The sequence below is a fragment of the Charadrius vociferus genome, unplaced genomic scaffold, assembly GCF_000708025.1.
Source record: "Charadrius vociferus isolate BGI_N301 unplaced genomic scaffold, ASM70802v2 scaffold514, whole genome shotgun sequence".
Classification (NCBI taxonomy): Eukaryota; Metazoa; Chordata; class Aves; order Charadriiformes; family Charadriidae; genus Charadrius; species Charadrius vociferus.
In genome coordinates this window covers 2,211,071-2,235,410 of record NW_009648118.1, presented here as the reverse complement: position 1 = coordinate 2,235,410, position 24,340 = coordinate 2,211,071, and the positions used below count along the sequence as shown (strand labels likewise).

At 41.4% G+C, this 24,340-nt stretch overlaps 1 protein-coding gene across 1 annotated transcript; it reads left to right on the top strand.

The window, feature by feature from the left end:
- Positions 1–5,691: 5,691 nt before the first annotated feature.
- PDGFRL (platelet-derived growth factor receptor-like) lies at positions 5,692–23,548 on the top strand. Its single transcript, XM_009883922.1, has 7 exons — positions 5,692–5,702; positions 6,624–6,760; positions 7,779–8,073; positions 15,986–16,137; positions 17,582–17,875; positions 18,189–18,328; positions 23,357–23,548. Exons 1-7 carry the CDS (start codon positions 5,692–5,694, stop codon positions 23,546–23,548), a joined length of 1,221 nt encoding a protein of 406 aa, XP_009882224.1.
- Positions 23,549–24,340: the final 792 nt, after the last annotated feature.

The following is a 24,340-nucleotide window of genomic DNA, read 5'->3' as shown; positions in this document are numbered from 1 at the left end:
GCTCTCCGCCGGAGACCCAGATTGTGGTTTCATCCCGTCCCGGGGTTTGGGGGAGAGGCGTTTGAGGCAGCACCATCATACCACCCCCGGCCGGCGTTTCTCCTCAGGGGTCGACGCTTTAACCCCGCGGCGGGAGGAGGGTCAGTGGTGGACGTGGTGCTCGGGTTTTGAAAGAAAGAAAAAAAAAAAAAAAAAGGTTTTGTGCACAGTTGTTCGTTGGCGGAGAGGACCGAACTTTATCCATAACCGGGTTTCAGGTTGTGGTGAAGTCTTGGTGGGGGAAGAGGCAATTTTTTGACTGGGAAGGGACGCTCATACCCAACTTTTGGCTTACATAGACTTTAACTAGGCGGAGGAGAGGCTATTTCCCTCTTGCAAAACGCAAATAAACTTACTGAAACTTCAAAAGAAGCAAAATTTCTGTGGTTTTTTGACCCCGGCAGGGTCTGGGGAGCAAGGCCCCTGGGAGGGTTGGTGGAGCAATGGGAGGGAGGCCCTAAGGTGCGCGGGGAGAGGCACGGGGGCAGTTACCACAGGTGGCCTGGGAGGTCGTAAAGAGAAAAATATTGTAAGAGCATAAAAAAATCCATCACCCTGAGAGCTGTTAAGTGCCATAAGAAGTTGTCGGGGGAGGCTGTAGAGTCTCCAGCCTTTGGGTTAGTCGGAGCTGGACCGGACAAAGCTCTGAACGAGGGTGGGAAGGGACTTCCAGAAGTCCTTTCCAGCCCAATTTTTCTTACGGCTACGTGCAAAGGAATTGCACTCTGGACCAGTGTGGTGTGGGAGAGGATTTCTGCTGAAGGATCTGGTCTGAGGGGGTGCACTACCACATCAAGAAAAGTGTTTTCTATTTGAGAAACAGACAGTAAAAACACAGAATGAGAAATAGTTGTGCAGAATAGTAATGCAGAAGATTTCCCAGGCCTATGTTTTTGGTTTTTTTTAGTTTTTCTAGTTTACACTGAGGTTTGGCTGGGTGCTTCATGCTGTGTCATCCAGAAGCTTAGCTACAGGAGAAAGTAACCTGGCATATTTAATGGCAGTTCTTTGCCTAAAGCTATAGGTACAAGTCCTAATGTAGACATTGTGACTTCAAAATAGCGTTCCTAATTTAGCTTATTTTAGCTTACAAACAGTGAAATATATCCCTCCGGATTGCCCATATGAGTGTTGATGTGTCAGCTTGTATTGTCTGTATGAGTGTTGGTTTGGATGATTAACTTTTCATTTGAAATACCACAAATAAAGATGTGTCCAATCTGTTTTGTTACGTTAGTTGTGATCACAAAGGCTCTTCCCCCTCATCTTAATCCCGGTGGTTAAAAATTATTCTTTGTGATAACCTTGCACTTGTTTGATTTTTTTTTTTTTTTTTAAGGAAGAATTCATCAGCATCAATGAGAATTGAAAGGTCTCTGATGCTGCAAAGATGTGCATATGCATATAGGTGATGTCTCAAGTTGAAACTGTAAGCTTTTTAGTATTATGTGACTAACGCTCATTTGGGGATTGTTGTGTAACACCTGCGACACCAAGGGGTAGACAAACATTAAAATATAGGATGAGACAAATACTGAGAACCAGGAGCAAAAGTGCTGTGTGGTGTATTTTTGTGACTTACCAATGCATAGTCTTCTCCTTCAGCGTGATGAGTTAGTAGGGACCCTGAATGTACTGTTGCAGAAGAAATGAGTACAGTGTGTCTTGGAACTGACATTAGGAGCTGATCAGAGGTAGAAAGGAGGAGTTTCCCCAATGAATATTTTTCTACTAAGTCTTCATTATTTTTTTTAATAAGAAATGCTATTGCTGGCTTAAATAAATGAAGGCTCTGTAAATAAATCTGGTGAGACGGTAGAGTTTCCTAAACATGGCATATTCATGTACTCACATAAATGGGCTACTTGAGTTTGTTCCTTTCCCCAGGGAAGTCTTGCAGTTTGGGTAAGGAGATGGGGGAATCTGTGTGGTGGGTTCTGTGTTCTTGGAGGCATTTGGTTGCGTGTCCTCTTTATCTTTGGTGATAGACTCTTGTACCAGTTAATTTAGTTATTGGGCATATAGCTACTCGATTCAGCCATGAGAGAATGCAGGGTTGTGCGGTGCAGAAGTGGTGGTGTCAGTAGATACCTGGACAGACTGATAGGGAGTGTTGGGGCAGAGCGTGGTCACAGCTTGCTTGGAAACTCACTTCTCGGGGAGTTGCAGCAAAGAGGCAAAACTAGGTTTTCTCTGTGTGTAGATAAAAGCTCTTCTGATGGTGTTTCCTGAAGTGCCCCAGCTGTCACCTGCAGGGAAATACAAGGTCAGGCAGACAGGAGTCTCACTGTGTGAGCGTGGTGTAGGAGGGAAGTGTTCAGACTCACTGGGAGCTACAGAAATGTGGAACAGAGGGAGCTTGTGGGGAGAGGAAAACATCTAGAGAAAATCAAAACCAGGCTTCTGGCACTTAAAATTGAAAAGCTTTCATAGGGGAGCCTTTAGCAGTTTCTTAAAGGCAGAGTGTCAGGTGTGGAAGAGCACACAGTTTGGGATGATGCATTTCCTTGGGGTGAGGTTGTAAGATCCGTGTGCCTTTGAACAAGTGTCAGGATTGAGGTTGGCAGAATGTAGTTGAAATTGCAAAGAGTACTTTGAACAAATAGTCCTATTCCAGTGGGGGAGGGGGGGTGGGACAGGGAAAGCGTGGCTGGACCAAAGCTCGTGTGCTTCTACAGTGTTGTGGTTTAACCCCAGATGGCAATTAGGACCATGCAGCTGCTCGGTCACTCCACCCACAGCAGGATGCAGGAGAGAATCAAAAGAGTAAAAGTGAGAGAACTCGTGGGTTGACATAAAGACAGTTTAATAATTTAAGCAAAAGCCGTGCGCACAAGCAAAGCAAAACAAGGAATTCATTCACTGCTTCCCATGGGCAGGCATGTGTTCGCCCATCTCCAGGAAAGCAGGGCTCCATCACGTGTAACGGTTACTTGGGAAAACAAATGCCATCACTCCAAATGTCCCCCCCCCTTCCTTCTTCTTCCCCCAGCTTTATATAGTGAGCACAATGTCACGTGGCATGGAATATCCCTTTGGTCAGTTGGGGTTAGCTGTCCCGGCTGTGTCTCTTCCCAACTTTTTGTGCCCTTCCAGCCTGCTCACTGGGCGGGGCAGTGTGAAAAGGCCTTGAGTGCTGAGCAACAACCAAAAATGTTAGTGCTCTACCAACAGTGTTCCCATCCCAAATTCAAACCATATTACTATAGCAGCTGCTAGTAAAAAAGTCAACTCCATCCCAGCCAAAACCATTACGTACAGGCAAATCTGGAAGGTACAACAGGGACTTGGAACAGCTGGTTTGAAATGAGAATACTTATCCAAAAAGCTTATCAGGCCTATCAGTGGGACCTTCTTACACTAGGGCACAAATTACACAAAAGATGGAGAGAAAAGGGAGAAGTGGCAATATGTGTTGAAGAAAGCTTTAATGTTAAATCTGATTCCTGGTGGGTTTTGTCAGTAAAAGTCGTCTGGACTGAAATACCAGCCCTGTGGAGAACAACCAACTTGGTTACTGACCACCCAACGTGATGGAGGGAATGACCACTCTGTTAAGGAAAATCAGAGGGGCAGCAAGGAATGGATAGGAAAGCAAAAGGAAGAATTACTTACCCTCACATAGGCTGAGTCGCGTACGTCGGGGTGTGATGCTGAGTGCAATTGTTTAGATGCCCAAATGATGACTTCTTAGAGCTGCTACTTGGAGAACCCCTGAGAAAAGCAGCAGTTCTTGGCTTGATCTAGCACTAGTCAGGTAATTGGATTCAGATGTTGCTTTGAACAGATAGACTGTAGTTTTAATATTCTTGCAGGAATAATAAAAACCAAAGAAACAACCGGTGCATTTAATTTTGGAAGGGGGAATTACATAAGATGAGGAGGCTCATTAACTCACATATGGGTTAAATATAAAAACCAGAATAAGGCAGACAAAAATAGTTTGAGAAACAGCTTGCAAAAGGGATAAAACCATCCATAAATCCTTTTATTCTGATGTGCTGGGGTGGTACAGGGAAAGATGGCTGCAAAATTTGTAAGGCTGGTAGGAATGGGGGATAAGAATGTAGAAAGCAAGACTTAAATTAAAAACTTAATTATTTGTGTGCATTCGTGTTCACTATGGACATGCTTAGGGAGGTTTTAATCAAAAATGGTGACATGACCAACGCATCCGAAACTTTGAGTGCAGTATCCTACTGCGCACTGTAATAGCAGGCTCTGAGACAGAATCTTTCTCTATGGGGAGAATCATTAGAGGGCATGTCTCATTAATATGCCGAAAGAACTTGCTTCTGAGAAAATCAGCAACATGAACAGTGTTTAAGTGCCATGATTTGATGATATGAAACTGAGACTTAAAAAACATTTGAATCTCAAATCACTGAAGTCTTAACTCGGATGCATAACCTATCACAGAACTAGTCCTTCCCAGGGAAATGGAAATATGCTAGTATTTTAAGATTTTTGAGGGAAGCACAGTCACAAAGCCAGATCTCTGTATTCTGTAAATTGAACTGGTGAATAAATAGGCATTAATTACAGAAGAGTCAGTATGGCTTTGTATGGGTGCCTCCCCCCCTTCACAAGTGTGCTTTGTTTTGTAGATCTGCTGAAGTTCTCTGAAGGACTTAATATATTGAGTGTGGCCATGGATGAGTTGGTTGATGTACGTGGATTCCCAAAGGCTTTTGATAAGCCTGTTAAAGACTCCCTGGGAACCAAGGCGTGATGAGACAAGGGAAGACTTCTTATGGAGTAATAAGTAATAGAAAACAAAGAGTAGGAGTTAATCTTCAGGTTTTGCAATATAGGCATAGAATTGTTTTTATCCAGTTGAATTTCACAGGGACTTTGTAAGGCATGTACTTTTCAGCACATTTATACATCTGCTAAAAGAAAAGAAAACTGTCAGAAAAGAGCTGTGGAAGGATTTCTCCATTTTAAAAGACTGGGCAGCGCAAATTTTTGTGTTGGTAGGTGCAAAATAACACAAATTATTCTAACTTCATTTACACATTGATGGGTTTCTACTTAAGAATTTCTAACTAATAATTCCTACTTAAGAAAGTGATCTTGGAGTTACGCTTGATTATTGTAAAGAAAGTCAGCTCCTAATACTACTTTTTTGAAATGTAATGAGCTATTTGGACAGGAAAGAAGATGTCACTAAAATGTACAACTATGCTTTGACCATATCTTGAACCTGGTGTACTGTCTGCTTTTGTCTTCTTTCCATTACCCAAATGTAATGTAACTAAACTGCTATAAGATGCATATTCTTTACAGGGAACGATTAAATAAAGTAGGACTTGTCAGTCTGGAAAGTGTATGTCTGAAGGACACTTAAGTTCTGTAAAAGTACAAGTGCTGCAGAGAAAGTTGTTGGAGAAACAATGGATATTTACTCACTTAATACAAAAACTAGGAGGCATCTAGTATTTATGTATTACTTGTCTGGTCAATTTTCAAAACTATACAAATTAATGAGGGAAAGTTCCACCAAGGCCAGTAAAACAATGGCAGGCAGCTGTGGTTCACAGATCTCTTGAGCTAAAGGTTCTTGGAAGCTAGGGGACTAGTATGAAAGGAGCAGAGGTGATTGCCCCGTTGCCTGGTTGATGTCTGACACTGGGTGGTGTCAGTGCGAAGATGTTGGCTAGGTAAATGTTTGGCCTGACCTCTTGTAGCTTTTCTAATGTAATGCAGGGAAAAAGGGCTCCTGCACCAACAGTTTGCCCCTGTAATGTATGCACTGTGTCACTCACTAGGGTCATGTGTTCTGAGTAACTGGAAAAATCCTACTTCGTGGTCTTCCATGGGAGGCAGCAACCTCTTCTCGGAAATTCTCCTTTGTTATCATCATTCCCCCAGGTTTGTCAAGTTTGCATGGCCAGTGGCATTACAGGGGCAAAGAAAAATTGGAAGAACCACAAATATTTGTTTCACTCTCCCTTCCAGAAACTATAAAATGTTACTCTTTATCGTAAAATATCATGATTCCTGGAAGGAATTTCTATTTGATCTCTTCGGTTTGTGGTTTATTTTACTGTGGGGAGGCATCTTTGCAATCAACTTCACCAACGCTCACAGTTTAGAAGTGGGATAAATGTTTGTCTGTGTGGCAAGGAAGGGATGTACCTTAGTAACTGGATGTGTGCCTCTCAAAAAATTATTATTACATAAGAGTCAAAAAATGTTCAAAATGCATTGGGCAAACTAAGATGACTACAGCATTGCTGTCTTCTGGTTTATTTTCCAGTTGGTGTGAGACCAGAAGGCAAATGCTCCTACACAGGCAGCCTTACTCTGTGTGCTGAGATCACAGAGTCGCAGAATGGCTGAGGTTGGAAGAGACCTCTTGGGATCATCAAGTCCAACCCCATGCTCAAGCAGGGCCACCTAGAGCAGGTTGCCACGTCCAGTTGGGTTTTGAATATCTCCATGGATGAATACTCCACAACCTCTCTGGGCAACCTGTGCCAGTACTTGAACACCCTCACAGTAAAAAGCATTTTCTTATGTTCAGGTTGAATTTCCTGTTTTTTAAATTTGTGCTCACAAGGCTCTGTGCTGTTTAAAAGAGATGTGGTGTATATCAGCTTGGACGTTGAGAAGTGGAAGGCTGAAGCAGTGCACGGTGTCCAGCTGAGGTATGAGGAATGTCACGGGAGCCATCAGTGGCAGGAGTCTGGAAATGATGCTGTTCATACTGCAGCCAGTACCAGTTTAATTCATGCTAACTCAGTATGCAGCAGGGCTGCTTTTAATTCCAGAGGGAGCTCTTTGATTGATTTGTACCATAAAATATCCGAGCATTTTCATGTGGAAAAGTCATGTTCAATGTGAATTAACTGTCAGGCACAGTTAGTGGAATTCTTGGTGTCGGGACAGCGGTTTTAGACTCATCTCGGAAAAGATCCGTGCTTCCTGCTGGCAGTTAAAGTGGCAATCTCTGGTGGGGTTTTTTTTGTATTTTTTTTTTTTGAGACACCTCACTTTCCCTTTCCCCTTCCATTTCCTTTGCTTTGTTTTTAAAGGCAGCTGGGCATCCCTGTTGTCTCTAGCGGGTAATGAAATCTCTTACTGTTTGCCTCTAAGTAAGGTTCTCTTTTCATCTGGACTGTCAAAATAAATGGCTGTTACAGAGAAGTGATGAATTAAATACTACCTTCAAGTGTCTGAAGTACAGTACTTACTGTAAAAGAAGAAAAACACATAACTGTCAGTATTTTATAAATTGTCATGAAGTTCCACTCTCGCCAGTTTTTCCTCATGTGTCTCTTAGGGTAACATGGTGTGTGAAAAGGTCGTGCAGAATTGATGGGTGTGTGACATCCTTATGAAATGGTGAACTTGTGTGGCATTGCGTGCTAAATGGCAATGACATGAGGTAGAAATGACAAAAGTAACTGAGGATAGAAATGATGTATTTCTTTCCCTTCCCATTTGTAAAGTTTTGCATACGTTACATATTTTTCTGTTTATGTGAACTGTAAGTATAGATTTTCCACATGTTGTTGGAAGCTTTTTTCCCCTTTTTTCTCCAGAAAAATGGGTCATGCATGTGGCTTAAAAAACATATGGAAATTAAATCTTACTCATTTTATGAATCCTTTATAGGAAGAACAAAACTTTAGTTATTCTCTGTGATAATAAGGAAGATTTTTTTTTTTGCAAAAAGACTATATAACCTTTTTCTAATCAGTAACATTACCTTCTTCTCTTTATTTTACTAGTTATTGGACAGCCTGCAAAGAGTAAGCATCCAAAAGAAGCTGGGGAAAACAAAATCAAGCCTGTTAACAAAAAAGTAAAACCCAAAATGCCCAAAATAAAAGAGAGAGAATCTGCTGACTCCTCCTTGAAGTCCCAGTCCATATTGACACAGGTGATGGATAAAGGTCGTTTCCAGAAACTAGCTGCCACTCTAAGCCTGTCTGCAGGACAAAGCATAGAACTGCGGTGTAAGGGAAGTAATGTTACTTGGAACTATCCTTCATACTTAGACACCTTTAAAGACTCCAGACTCAGGTAAGCTATTTTTCATTTTGAGGGGAAAAAAAAAAAACAGAACTTTTTTGTTCTACAGCTTTCAACGATGTTGGTTTTGTTTGTTTACATTTTTACAATCAAGATGTTCCACTTAGTGTTTGTAATGTCACCAAAAAAAGGATGAGCATCTTTCCGTTGTCATCAGTTACTGCCCTGTGATTTGCACTGTGGAATAGTCTTGAAGTGTGTGAACTGGATTTCCTTCACATGAATGTAAAATAGAAGATGTGGTCCAGCAGGTCAACACTGTGTTCCAGCCACTATCGGGGAACAATATTAGAGCTTGTCTGAAATAAAACTCTCAAAATCTGTGAGTGTAGATGTCAGGTACTCACTACCAACTGCTGCTCTACAGAGACCTGCTACGGGTGGGCTGTAGTGGTTGCTAATGTAGCTACCACCTGAGACACTAAGATTAAATTCCTGAAAGGGCTCAAACCAGGGGATCTCAACTAGCAAAAAAAAAATAAAATAAAATAAATACACCAACCACCATGCTAAGGAGCAAGTAAAAGGAGTCTTTACTTTTTCAGTCAAAGTTACCTTTGTGTGCAAAAGGGAATTGCAAAGTTTGTGGTGTGGCAGAATTTAATGCCGAGGATAGTCACCTTGGGTTTAGGAAGGCTCGCTCTTTCAACTAGTGACGTCTTAGTGGAAACCACATAAATAGTTGTTAGAGCAGGAAGAGGAGCTGAGGACCCTCTCCCTTTGGCTGCCCTACCAGGTGAATGTCCTGTTGCTCTAAACATCTTCTCCAAAACCCCGTACAATTGTTTGTCTTCCCAGTTTTTGAGGATAGTACACATATCTAAATGTAGATTAAATGTAGTAATTTAGTTCTGTATTTCAAAGAGGAGGGACATAGAAGATGCTTAAAGATGTTTTCCACAGGCATTTTTTTTGCCATGGGTAGTGTATGTTTTCACTGGCTGTTTTATGGAGATTTATGTGTCTATAAAAAACATGTAGTGAGCGAGGAGACTGTGGAGCACTGTGAACGATGCCCTAAGAAAGAGCTCTGAGGAGCTTTTTGTGGATTATTGGGTGAGGGGCACAGAGGTATAGGCAAAGTATCAACACCTATTACAAAATCACAGAATGGTCAGGGTTGGAAGGGACCTCTGGAGATCATTTGGTCCAACCCCCCTGCCAGAGCAGGGTCACCTACAGCAGTTGCACAGGATGGCATCCAGGTGGGTTTTGAATGTCTCCAGAGTGGGAGACTCTTGTTCCTAAGTTAAGTACAAGTGTGTATGCTCTCTGGAAATAACTGAGACTATCTGAATCTCTGTGACCCATATCACTTACTTGCAGGTATGATGCTACCTTAAAATCACTCCCAGTTAATTAATTTTTCAGATATGTTCTCCTTTCTATTTCTCTTTTCAAAGAGGACTGTTGAAGATTGGCAGTTATATGCTGTGATCTCTAGCATATCCTTCTGAAATTCATGAGCCAGCTCTTCCCTGAGTGTTTATTTGCTTGTTCCCCGATAACTGAGGAGTTCAAGAACCACCCTGGCTGAATAAGCCTCTGTAGCTAGTGCAAGGCTTCTGTCATAGTAAGTTACTGCGGAAAGCCTATTTCTGTTGAGGGCTTATTGCAGAAATATCTCTCAAAAGATCTCGTGGCCAATTTAAACAACTATTGCTTTTTCTTTTGCAAGTAATAATGTTTTATCTGGATTTATTCCAGTAGGTGGCGTTTATCAGCTGCAATACAGACCTGACTTTCCAGCAAGCCAAAGCTGAATGTGCAAAATACTATCAACAGGGAGCGTGTGTGTTCCCTGGTGGCTGTTATTTTCAAGTGTATCTTATGTTTTGTGCATTTGCAAATAGGTTGCTGGCATAGTTTGGTCCTGTAGACCTCCAGGTCATGATATCTGAGTATTAGTGTCTGGCATTAAAGAAGGCAAGGCGAGTATTCAGTTTTTGGAGAGACATCTGAATGCTGCTTCATTATTTGTTTGACTGTCTATTCCTCTCTTGCAAAATTAAGTACTTTTCTAGTGATGCACATTGGACAAAATACAAGAATTTAAGGTAGTTTGGAAGGAAAAAAACGCATTTTCTAATTGTGTCGTTTGGCATTTTGTAGTTTGAAGTAGTTTGGGATTCTGTTGCCTCAGCAACTTGCCTTTCTGTTGTCACTCAAGTTCACAATATTTACAATATTTTAACCATATAACTAAAGTTAATAACATCATACAAAATAAATGCTATAAAACATTTTGTCTGGGTGGATATAACTTGCCTAAGTATTTATTTTCTTTTAGAAGTATGTTAGACTTATATTTAAGGGACTGTATTGAAATATGATGATCTTTGCTTTAGAAAAATTATTTTGAAATAAGTTATTGAAGCAGTAAGGCTGAGTTAGACTAAATCAACAATTTTAAATGTAAGCAGAAGATCCTACAATTAACGAGAGAAATTGAAAACATAGATTAGTAGCGCACTTCAGAGTCACAGAATAGTAATAATTTATGGAGACATTGACCACAGAATCTTTTGCAGTTACATTTTCGTCACGTTTTTAGCATGACTTTGGTAATTATCTCAAGATCTTTGCTGTACTGCTAATAGATGCATATGAAACAAAGTCTGCTTTATAGAATGTGAAATAAGAAATTTATGTTTCATGGTTTCAGAAAGCTATGTTTGAACTCAACTGGAAAATCATAAAGATAGCATGTTATTTGTTAGCTCAGTTGGTAGTGTTTCTAAGTGAACTGGCAGCAGCAAAGGTTATTAACAATGTTGTTCTCTTTCAAGAGGAGCTTAGGTCTTCCTCGTGGCATATAAAAGACTGTGTACCATCTACAAAAGGCAAATTTTAAAATTTTACAAATATATTACACTCATTATTTTAAAATAAAATGCTGAATATAGGGCAAAGGGGGGAAATCAGAAAAAATATTAGCAAATAACCTACAGCAAAAATTGTTTCATCATCTAGATAGATATATATGTCCAGTATTTTCTAACATTTCTTACTGCTTAAATAGGTAATCCCTTCATTGCCAATTAGTGAGGTGTAGAGTGAAACCCGAGCTAATTAACTGGGCTGGGCTTTTTTACCTTGGATTTCCATGCTGGTTTTGTTGGAGTTGCAGCACTGGTGCAAAACAGAGTTGGTGTCAGCAACAGGGGGGAAGTCGTTGGGGTCTGAGGAGGTACCAGAAAGTGAAGAAGGAGCATGTTGCCGGGCTGGAGGATAAGTGAGGAGGAGGGGCAATGGCTATGAGGCCCATGCAATTGCTGGGGACTAATGACTACTGTTCTTTTGTTCATTTGGACGTCCCTACAGCAATAGATGCTCAGTCATCCAATTCCTGTTTTTTTCTTTAAATAATAAGAGGGATGTACAAATTCAATTCTGGTGGGAATTTTAACAGTAAGCAAGGAACTGCTAACATCTTCTAACTCTAGCTGCTACAAGAGAAGGCTTTAAGGACCTTGACATCTAACAGAATTACAATTACGGGAGGCAGAAGAGACCTTAAGGTTCAGGGCAGTGACGATGACGTTTGTAGCTCAGCTGGTCAGGAGGTTGTTAATAGCAGAGGTCCAAGGCAGGAGCTGTCACTGAAGATGCATGCTCACTGTGTTCTGTTTCCTGTTTATGGTTCTGGGAGAAGAGGATGTTTTGGTTTGCAGCTAGTTAAATTTAGCATCCACATAGTATATTTCCTATGGGTGGTTGCAAAAAGAAGTAGGGATAAAAGCCAGATGTTTTCTCTCCATGCCATGCTTATCACATTTTTAACTCACCCATATGGTAAGGAGAATACAGAAGCCTGGAGGACAATATGACTTTTCTAAGAAGGAAGAGATTATAATTAGAAAAGCCATTTCTGTAGTATTAGTGGCTATGCTTTCTTTGAGTTTGTCTTTGTAGGTGTACTTTATGTCCTGGTAAATAAAATATTTTTGCTTGCTGTGTGAGAGAATCTCAGTTTTTAATAGGTCTGTAGCAGTTAACATACACTAAAATTATATGGGGGGAGGGAAAGATGCTGAGTGAAAGGAGGACGACTCTGTTTCTTGTTGAGCCAGAGGAGAAATCCTCTCTTTCCACTATCCTCACTGGAGTGAATAACAGCACACACTGAAATGATTTACTTAGATTTAGAGACTGTAGCATGCGATGCAGCTCTGGGGAGAAAGCTAGAATCATGCAAACTTGGCTCCTGACTTAAGGCTACGCACCAGCTTGCTTCAGGACTAGCTTATCTATAATGCTCTCTTGCCTTGTGCAGCACAGATACACCCTGCAGATAACTTTTTGTCTGAAAATTTTGTGTACTGGCTGAACTGGCCAAAAATCTTGGCGGTGTTAGCGGTTAAAGGTAGCTTGTGCACCTCCAGAACAGAAGGGCTGGAATGCCATTTTGTAAGACTGTGCATAACAAATTAATGACTCCAGGCTCACCCAGAAACTGGATCTGCAATGTGTGAGAAGGATCAAAACCTGAGAGGAATGAAAGAAAAATAAGGGCAAGCACATTTTCCCTTTCTTATGCTTATAGAAAAAGCTGCTGTAGATGATGACAGTCTAACTTCACGTAGTCTCTGCTCTGCTGGACTTGTAGCAGAGGTCTCTCACTTGCCAAAGACCGCCTGTATTTATCACAGAACTTTATCTGATATATAAACTCATGTGAAATGGAACGGCTCCCGTGGAGGAAGCTGGGGCTAAGAGCTGGACGTGCGTCACACGCATATTTGTGTGTGCGGGGTGTGTATGGACAGGAGTACTCCCGCAAGTATTGTGAAAACTGTGTTGTAGAGGGCAGAATTAGACTGCTTTCAGTGAATGCACGCTCCTTCTGGCTTAGTGGGGTGTCAGTTGTGCTCATGTGTATAACTGAATTTCGTTTTGTTCCATGTACTCTGAAGTCTGAAAGCTAGGGTTTTTTTTTCTTGTGTTAAACAGTAAGATGTTATGTTCCTCTCCTAGTGAGCTTGTATTTGAGATAAGCTGTCTTTTGTCAGTATGAATACCGCTGCTTGAGAGGAGTTTGCTAGATGTTCTTTGAGTGATGCTATGCACACTGTCTTTTTGTCTTTTTATATCTATTTTTAGCTTCTAAACTTGGCATATTTTTTCTGGCAAAGATTTTTTGAACTTCAAATAACTAAAGCTTCATAAGATGAATGTACGGACTAAGATTTTGGAGTAGTTTTCTAGTTTCTTTAAACAGTCTTGAAAAGTTTGTATATACAACATTTTTACTTTGTGATACGTAGAGCACAGCAAAGTTCTAACTTTTGAGTCAGATTTCCCAGCATCTAAACTACTAATGAAATAAACGTTATCCTGGAAGTATTGGTCAGCTTCAGGATTTACCATTTATAATTTACTTTATATGTCCTATTTTGTGTGCTTAATATGGTCATGTCACAAGTTTCAACACTTCCACTCTCACTTGCCAGGTTTTGTTAGTGCATGTTTGTGGATGACTACCTCACTAGGCTATTTCCATTGATTACTGGATAGCTTGTTCTCAGCTAAGTAGAACACACTGTACAATAATTAATTAACTCTGACCTTATTTTTCTGTCTGTTGGGATTTTGAGCTATAGTTCAGTGTCTGCATTAATGGTTGAAGGCAAAAATGTTCTGGCATAATAGTTTCTCTGTAATGTTGACATTTAATACTGGATACTCGCAAAACATTTTATGTGGATGTAGTCATGTAGCCTATGAAATGTGATCTGTGAAACCGAATAATAATGATAATAATACAGACTAGGACATGTTTTGGATTTCTCTTTTCTTCCTGTTGGGTGTGATACACAACAGGATCTCTTGCACGAATAGGAATGTCTCAAAGCTTATCCAACAACTGAAGATAATTTATAATGTAATATAGTGTATAAATTTATCATGTAATGTAGTGTATATATTAAAAACAAAAGTGCTACTACTCCATAATTACATGATTCCAAAAAGTGGAATCAGATTAGGTTGTGTAGGACAAGCGTGTTAGCTGGTAGGAAACATGATTTGCCTGTTTCCTTAAGCAGGCCTCAAAACTGCCCCATGGTGGATGAGTGTACTAATGGTGTCTGAGGGCTTTAATGGAAAAGATAATTCTCAGTTAGCCCTGTTTGGGTTGTGTATTTGCTGTGTTTTTAATTTCTATGCTGCTGGCCCTGGCTGGAGGCCAAATGTTGGGTTCCATGAAGCGTGGCTTATGATTGCTGGTAGTAGTGCAAACTGCTAGCAGAACACCTAGGGAGTCAGAAATTTCGGTAAGTGCGCGTAGCTGGAAGGAGTGGCCTCTCTGTTTAAGCAGTTATTCTGCCTGCAGTGGAGACAAAAGCAAAACATAGCGTTCAGAGCCTACAGTGCGGTCAGGCGTGTCTATAGTACCACTGTTACACAGTGACAAAGTGTTTTAGAGGATTTCTTCAAAGCATGCTAATCCAAGAAATAAATGATTCAGTCAGGCATCTGCCTTACAGAATAACTGCCGCATTAGTAAGAAGAAATTGGAGGACAATAAATATTCAGAGAACCCACAGTTGAGTAAGAGTATGGGAGCTGCTCAGACTTCCTGCAAGCTGCGTATTTGTCCAGGCCCCATTTGGAACACTGAAAAGAACTTAACTATCACATGCTTAAAACTGGAAAAATCTCTCCTGACTTGGTTAGAGCAGAAACGACCTTGTAACTTGATATATTACAAAGGAAAGTGGGAAACCTTTGTGTTCTGGATGTTACCATGTAAAGGCAGGTGGTTGAAAATAACACTTTTAAGGGTCAGAGCAGCAGTGGAGTGCACCAGTACTGCCACACGGCTGTCCTAACGGTGGTCCCTGAGAACTGGTACTGTTGGGCCATTGCTTTTGCAGTCTATCAAAAGGCAACGTAGCAGACTGCCAACTGTAACAACATCTGTCTGCAAGAAAAAGCCAGGAAAGCAAACCTTAAAATCAAAAAAAGAACAAGTTGAGATTGTAGCTGCTGAATTGCTTAGATTGACCCTTAGCAACATGGTCAATATCTACATATATATCTACATATTTATAAATATTTGCACATTTACAAATGACAGTCCACTGAGATGTACCTGGGAAATTCAGGAGAAGGAGAAAAAAGCAAATCAAATCTGAAAAAATCACACAGGCTGAATTTTGTGTAGTTACGTGATGACGCTGCCAGTTACACCTCCAGCAGTTCTCAAGGTCATGCTCTGAAATAGCTGAGGAGTGGTGAGGAAACTCCAGTGAGAGGGTGCTAGTGAGGTGGCTTAGGGCAGAGGAGTAGGCAATGCAAATTGACTTACTTGCAGAACAAATCCAAGCTGAGATAGAAGGTCTTTATGATGGTGTTTGCAAGTGGAAACTTGGACCAGGATGTTAAAGATGGGAAAGTATTCACTCTGAAAGCAGGCATAAATCATCAAACAAGCTCTTATTAAAGTACCTGCTGCTTACTACTCCTGAACTATCTTTGTTGTATACTATTGAAGCAGTGCTACAGTTAATGATACCAAAAAAGGACGAGATGCATGTGGGTTGACTGGGAGCATGAAAATATGGGATATACATGGACAAACGGAGACAAAACATAGCTGAACATATTGTCTATAGCAGTCACAGCCCAGTTTCAAAGTGGGGACTGAAAGGAATCCAGGAATGAACTGCGCAAGACAAAAGTTTGGAAGTGCTTGTGTGAAGTTGAAATCCATAAACCTACTCATGTAAGCAGGTCTTTGCTGGAGCAAAAGGGGAAGTTGCAACATAGTTCTGAAAGCGAAAGGTGAATCAGTTGCAAAGTAGGAATTAAAAAAAATCAAAACTCGAAGTGAGCTGACAGAAATGTACGAGGAAATACATCTGTGCTTGTCTGTGCCTTTTGTTTTTCTTCTCCCCAGTATAAAGCAGCTTGACAGGTACAGTCAGCTGATCCTTGCAAACTCCACTGCAGCAGACACGGGTGAATATAGCTGCTGGCTTCAGCTGTGCAATGGTAACAAATGCAGGAAGGATGAGACTAGAACAGGTTCAACATACATCTTTTTCACAGGTAATTAACTCACTGGGGGAATGGAAATAGATTTGCTGGTAAGACAGGATTAAAGCTACATCAGCTATTTCACTCTCAAGATTTTTCTTGCACAATTTTCGTCTTTTTTAGTGGATATTAAGGAAAACAGTGCTGGTGAGCAGAAAATTACTTGCTTAGTGTGATTTATGAGTCAGTTTTCCCTGTGGATTATGCTAAATATATACCCAAAATAATGCATAATGCAATGGAAAGCAAATATCTTTGAAAATACTAACATGCAATCTGAGGTTCTTCTACAAAATGAATAAAAGTTTAATTTTGAAAATGTATCTGTATAAAGAAAATAGATCTGTGCTGAAGGTTCATTTTGTCATGGCATTCAGATGACCACATGGACTCTTCCCCTCCTGCCCCTCTTCCCTCTCCCCTGCCCCTTTCCCATTACCTGCACTGACTTAAAAATCTTGACCTCATTGATCTTGGTAAGGCCACAATTTCTCCCAAGAGTCTATGTAGCATTTTGGGAGGCAAAACACTCTTAAAATACATGTGTTGTCCCACAGAGCTTGAGGTTGACTGCAGCCCCAACACTGCATGGTTAGCATCATAGTAGCTAACTGCACAGTTTACTGCTGCTTGGTACAACAGAGCTGACATCAAATGGTTAATTTGTTCTTCTCATGGAAAATATTCCGAATGGTAAAACAACCTTTGCTGCCTGATTAGAGCTAAAGCATTCTTGGCTAGCAAATATTACGGTATAAAATGTGAAGATAGGATTGTTTGCGATATGTTTTGGAGCTAAATTACACCATGAGACTGTGCAGAAGCTATTTATCAGAAGTGCCTAATGTTCTGAGGATACATTCCTTTAGAAAGGCTGGAATAAACTTTGCAGTCAAGGAATTTCAGCTTTATATTTCTAAGAAGGATGCCAAATATGGAAATACTCTTTAACTGTCATTCCAGAAGCACTAAATATTTCAGCTACTTAGAGCAGCGAATCAAACATTTTGCCTAAAATTGTATGTATAAAAAGGCTGTAGCTTCAAAGAATATATCTTTCTAGTAGTGCTTATCTACTACTGGTGGTGGGTTTTTGTGTATGTTACCCTTTAAAAGAGGGCAAGTGAACAGAATTAGATCCAGAGGAGTATTTGGAAACTTACTAAAAAGGAATTCCAAAGATTTCCTTAAGCTTAAAAAAAAATATCTGAGTACAGTGAAGAATACTGTGGTTTTCTTTTTCATTTGATGTTTTTAATGCCAGTTATGTAAATATATACTCAGAGGTTAAAAAAGTTGGTTTGGTTTTTTGTGTGTGTGCGTATTTAAAGCAAAAAGCTTTGGGTTAATTTTTAATGTTGCTCATAGCTATTTTCTCTTGTCGTAAGTACTTTCTCTTCTTTCTGTTAAACCAAGATGTAAATATTATTCTAACTATATCAACTCTTCTGCACAGATAAAGAGGAACTTTTTGTACCCACTCCCAGTTATTTTGAGATTGTCTACCTGAACCCAGATAAACCTGCAGTCATCCCGTGCCGTGTTACTACTCCTTCAGCAAAAGTAACTCTGCACAGGGAATTTCCAGCAGGAGAAATTGAAACAGATGGAATTGATATTCTTTATGATGTGAAGAAGGGTTTTGTCTACCAGCACCCTACTTCTGATCATAAAGGTATTGTTTACTGCAAAGCAGTGTCACAGGGAGCACCTCAGATTTCCATCAAGTATCACCTACTGTATGTGGAAGGTAAGGTGCAGTTTTCTATGTGCTTACACTGACTATTGTCTCTTCTGCTGACATTGTTTAGAAAACATTTTTTTAAAGTAATATAAGTAATGTAATCAGAGTTTTAAAATCTTGATCAAAAGTATGTATGATAAAACTTTGTAGGTTTAAATTCCAGCAATTTCCCAGCGTAGACGGGAAAGTTGCAGGTGTACATCACTTACCTGTTGCATTAAGCAAACTGAGGAAAAAATTGACTCTTAAGTTTTATCAGTGTATTTAACTTCAGAAACTAACTTTCTGCTTCCAAACACTCTTTTTCTCTTTCTTTCAGTTCCCAAGGGCCCGCCCTCAGCCACAGTTGCAGTGTCACCCAATAGAGCAGAAGTCAGTGACAGCGTTCATGTAATCTGCACAGTCCTTGGGGAGCCAGATGTAGATGTGAACTTCAGGTGGCAGTACCCTGGGCAAGAGGTAAGACATGCATGCCCTGGCTGAAATGGTTTGTTCTTCATAAAGGCAGTGCTTTGAATGCCAGTCAGTGTCTAGATTTGGAGTAAAGATTCTGTCAAATTGTGGTGTCTGCTTCTTGCTAGCTCAGGCATGCTGGCAGGAGGAGGCAGCCTGTCCCTTTTGAACTTCAGCCCATCTTTCTCTGAGAGCCTAGAAGTAGTCCAGGAATGAAGCTGGAGAGGTCTACCCATGTTAGCAAAAATCAAGCTCAGCAAAGCTCACTCCTCCCTCGGGTTTCCATTCCAGAGACAGTTGGCCTCTGGCATCATTTACAAAGAAAAGCCTCAGACAGGGTCAAAACCAGCCAGCGTCAAGAAGCTATTCTAGGGCAAGCCACAAAGCCTCGCTGATGCCTCTGCACTTGATATCCCTTCCATCTCCATGGCTCGGGCACATGAATCATCGCAACACAGAATCTTTTAGCTTAATTGTTATCCACATCTAGAAACACAGTAATCTGTTTCTGCCCAGTCTCATCTGAAAGAATCCACTGGAAGCATCCAGTGAATCTCAGAACTTTGTTGGTCCTTTCTCTTGGACAAAATAAAGTATCTGAGTAGCATCACTGATGGTCCCCTGTCTTCTCGTAGGAACTTGTTTCTTAAGCAGCCTTATCTCTACTGCTGCTTATTGTAAGCAGGCTAGAAGTAAAGGAAGGACTGCTGGAAGATGGAACTCTTCACCAGCAGAAAGGGTTTGGATTGTATTCTCTCCTCTCGGACCTGAGGGTTTGCATTGTATTCCATTTGCCAGCCGTCCAGGTGCTGGGTTCATGGAGTCATAGAATGGTTTAGGGTGGAAGGTACCTTGAAGATCATCTAGTTCCAACCCCTCTGCCATGGGCAGGGACCCCTGCCACTGGACCAGGTTGCTCCAAGCCCCATCCAGCCTGGCCTTGAACACCTCCAGGGGTGGTGCATCTACAACTCTGGGTAACCGAGCCATTCCCCCTCATCCTATCACTACACTCCCTGATAAAGTGTACCTCCCCATCTTTCTTGTAGGCCTCTTACTACTGGAAGGCTGCTATAAGGCCTCCCCGGAGCCTTGTCTTCCCCATGCTGAACAACACCAACTCCCTCAGCCTGTCTTCATAGGAGAGGTGATTCAGTCCCCTGATCATCTTTGTAGTCCTCCTCTGGACTCACTCCAACAAGTCCATGTTTTTATGCTGAGGGCTCCAGAGCTGGAGGCAGTACTGCAGGTGGGGTCTCGCCAGAGCGGAGTAGAGGGGTAGAATCACCTCCCTTGCCCTGCTGGCCATGCTGCTTTTGTTGCAGCCCAGGATGCAGTTGGCTTTCTGGGCTGTGAGCACATGTTGCTGGCTTATGTTGAGCTTCTCATCCACCAACACCCCAAATCCTTCTCCTCAGGGTTGCTCTCAATCCATTGTACTTGAGATTGCCATGACCCATGTGCAGGATCTTACACTTGGCCTGGTTGAACTTCATGAGGTTTGCACAGGCACACCTCTCAAGTCTGTCGAGGTCCCTCTAGATGGAATCCCTTCCTTCCAGTGTGTTCACTGCACCACACAGCTTGGTGTCGTCAGCAAACTTGCTGAGGGTGCACTCAATCCCACTGTCCATGTCGCTGACAAAGAGGTCAAAGGATGATGCAGAGCATGCTAATAAGGCACTCGTATCAGCGCTGGTGTCCCTGAGCCAGCATAGAATTAAGTAATGTAACAGCAGAGGTAATTTCTTAAGTGAATGAGTGGAGTTCAATGCTTACTAGGCTTGAGAAAATTCAGATCTAAAGCCCCAGAAGTTCACTGTAGCCATTAAGATGGAGACTGTTGCACTCTGCTGTCATGGGAAGGTGCGTGCCTTTTCAGGGAAAAAGTAGTGAGAGAGCAAGTGAACTCAAAAGGGATTTGAACTGCTGGTGAGGGCACTGGGCACGTAGAACCAGGTTTCTAGTCCTTGCTTAGATGTCAGTTCATTCTTTCACTTCCCCCTCTCCCCTACACCTGATGTTGGTTTTTTTGCTGCTGCTTGTTGTGTAAGTTTTCCTCCTGAGACTGTTGAAGTCTGAGAGTTTGTGAGCAATTGCCAACTTCCCCTCCTGCTCTGTCCTGGCTAGTAAATGAGGGCAGACTCAGCTGCATTTGGTGAGGGGCTTGGTACTGATAGCATGAATTAGGTGATCTGAAAAGTAAGTATTAGATGGAGCAGCAGCAGATTTCGGCAGAATTCCTGGTTTGGGCCTTCATTTGAAGTTAGGAAGGAAAGGGACAGATGTCTAAACGAGCAGAGAAACTTGCAGCTGTTGGTGAAGAAAAAAGTAAAATGTTAGGTGCTTCCGGGTTCGGGGAACTGCAGAGCAATAGTGGATTTTGAGTTCAATGGCCAATGTCTTCCTCTGAATTTAGCTCTTAGCATTACTTTGAGTGAGACGCATCAACAAATGGCAGTGTCTCTGTCCTTCAAGGTGAGGCTTTAACCCTGACAGTCTTATAACTATTCACTCTCCTGGGTGGGGAAGAGAAGAAATGCCCCTGCTGATCGCATTAGCTTTTTTGATTGATACAGTTTTCCATTGCGGTTTTTGGTGTGTTTTGGTGGGTGTTTTTTTTTTAGCTTTCCTTGATATCTGTTTATTGGACTGTAGTAACAGGCTGTACAACCCCAATTTTATGTCTTTTGTAAAGAACTGTAATTACAAAGAACAAACAATTGAAGCAATTAAATTCTGGACTCAGCCTGGCCTTCCAAAAGTCTGTACCTTATTAGCGTTCACCCCTTGCTACTTTTGCATCTTTCACAGCTGAATGGCCGCCCAAGCCTGGTTGCTGGCTGTTCTTGGCCCAGTTGCTTCCAGTGGTCTTCTGGCATCCCATGCAGTGCTAGCACGTGCGCTAGTTACCACCTCTCTAGCATTGATTGATTATAAACAGCTAAACACATGCAAATTACCTCCCTTGTTTGCTGTGGATAGCGCAGCAGGGCACATGCACTATGAACAGAGGGCTACACCTTCTCACTGCACCCACCTATGGGGGTTGAGAGAGAGACTTTGGCCTGTGGCCTGCATCTGCCTCGGAGAGGGCTGATGTGCTTATCTGCTGGAGGAAACAGTCTCAGCTCCAGCCGTGCCTGGGGACAGGGAGGGAAGAGTTGTGTTTGCGTTTCTGCCCCAACAAAATGATTAAGTAAATGTCAAGAGTAGAAGCACTGTATGCTTGTTGGAGACTGTACATTTATGAAGGAAGTATTCACATGCTGCAAAGGAAAAAGGTGGGGTGGAGGGAGAAGAGAGACGACCATCAGTGATGCTGGTGTCAGATAGACCTCTTTCTGTGCAAGAAAAGGACAGAGTTCTAAGTTTCACTGGATGTTTCTGTTCACTGCTGCTGCTTTCAGTGCAGGGAGATCAGTGATAGTTTTTGTTCCCCACTATCCCACCCAGCACCTGAGCTGTCATCTAACACTTAATCTCTGAGCAGAAGCAGCACTTTAATCCCAGCTTACTCCTAGGTACATTGCATTGGACAGATCCTCATCTCATCTCTGTAGTTACTAACCTCTCACTCTTACTTTTTGTCACTCAGTTGGGTCGGTGTTTTTCTTCCCTTGCCACTCCCTGACAATTGCTTTTGCTCGTTCCCTTGCTGTGAATGCGTACTGATCCACTCCTTAATAGGATTCCCTGAAACTAGCTTCAAAGCAGAAGGCAATTAGTTTAAGAACTAGGCTAGCAGGTGCCCAATCAGGCAAATGGCATCTGCCTTACATGGCCTTTACCTTCACTTTCAGTAGGGTCAGGGAAGTTCTGCTTGGTATATTTAAGAGCTAACTTAGGCTTGAATTAAGCATGCAGTAGTACTTGATTGTTCCATGGAAAAGATGAGGGGTAATGGGTACAAGTTATTCCAGGGGAGATTCCAATTCAGCTGGACATAGGAGGAAAATTTTTCACAATGAGAACGATCATCCATTGGAGTAATCCCCCAGGGAAGTGGTGGATTCCCCAACACTGGACACTTTTAAGATTCAGCTGGACAGGGTCCTGGGCCATCTTGTCTAGACTGTGCTTTTGCCAAGGAAGGTTGGACCAGATGATCCTTGAGGTCCCTTCCAACCTGGTATTCTATGATTTCAGCTAGGTTATTAGTGTAGCACAAGCCAACATGATTAAAGCTGCTGACTAGCATGATGGATTTTGGAAGGAAAGAGACTGCCTTGGTCTGTCTTTGGGCCAGTTGATCTTATCCAGTCCTTTGCGAACTTCTGACGTTCCAGGGAGTGTGACCGGGTAGAAGTGGGGGTAGGGGAAAAAGCAAGCCTGTTACAACAACAACAAGATCTAAAAAGCATCTTTCTAAGCATCCTTGTTTGTATTTTTGGCTTTGACATTACACGTGTATTTTGGAAAGCATAACGTGAGGATTAATTTAGGAGCATTTGTGAATTGTTACTGTTTTCTTGTAGGTTATCTAACACAGTGTTTCTGAAACCAGAGGAGGAGCAATTATTTTGCAACACACAATTTAAAGCTATTCTCTGTGCTAATTGGTCAACTAAGGCATGCCACTGCTGCCTTCCTTTTTGAGACACGCTGAAAGTCTGAAAATAAGCTCACATCTATCCTGACATCTCCTCCAAGATACCTCACCCATTTGACCAAGTACCCAAATGCAATCTTAGTAAGTAAGTGGCCCACAGCTGCAGCTGAGTCCATTCACCTACTCCAGGCAGTGCTTTGGCAGCCCATCGCTAATCTAAAGATACACAGTACCTGCACTTAGAGTGGAAGAGCTATTGTATTATCTTTATTTAGCATAACTTATTGGTAGGTCAATATTTAATACAGGAATGTTGTTGCAACTGCCAAACATCTTCAGTTTCCTTGCTTAAGGCTGACTCTTGGCTATAGGTTCCTACTATCCAACCTCTTGCTTCAGGGTTTGATAGGGCAGTGTCACTAAATACACTTTGCCAAATCATGTATTTTCTTATGTGGGTTTTGTTTTTTCCTTTTAAACAGTCTGAGAGGCCTGTGATTATCCAAAACTTCTGGAGGTTGATGAACAGAGGAACAGGACATACCACAAGAATCTCAAAGAGCGTTCTTGTTGTTGAGGATTTTGAAGCCAGAGATGCTGGAAACTACATTTGCGTAGCTCAGAACCTACAAGGAGAAACAACAGTGGCTACTAAAGTTGAACTAAATGGATAGGAAAGGCTTCTGGACGTAGAACGAACTGTATGTTATTGATATTATAGCCATTTATTTCCTTCATTAATGTTTAAATGAAGTTTTCTTTATCACTGTCTCATTTCATACGTCAATGCGTTATTCCATATTCACTAGTTTGACAGTGTTCCCTATGCCCAGCAGTAGTCAGCTGTGAGTTAATAAACCTCCTATGAAGCATTAAAGTTTAAGCCTGAACATACATAGGGCTTATTATATTTAGGAATAGGTGCTCTTGGGCTTTCCTTTGCTATGGTCTCTTTCCTCCAACTCTTTCATGAGGTTAACCCGCTGTATGGTTTGTGACTTTTTTTGGTGTATGTGAGTACTGAGAGGATGTTAAATAGCCTCAAAAATCCACCAAGCAGGTGTACCTCTTCTGGCACTGTGCAATTTTAAAGTTTAGTGTACTGTACATGTTTAAAACAACAACCAAAAAAAACCCCAAAACCAAAAAACTTGTTACAGAATTAGCTAATAGCAATGTTTATTTTGTAAGAACAATTAAATTTCTGAACATTATGAAAAATGTAAAAGTGTGTGTGCATATATGTGTGTGTGTTCATTTCAGTATGTGTAAAAACATAAACACACAAATAAAATTCTTACTCCTGGGAAAGATTAATACAGAATATACACTAAAGTGCTAGAAGGTATCTCCAGATCCATGCAAGCTATTAGATATGTTGGACTTCGCTTATGTTGTTGCTTCTTACACCTTTATAATATGTAGCTTACTTAGAGTTCGCTCTTCAATAGATGTATGGTGTTATG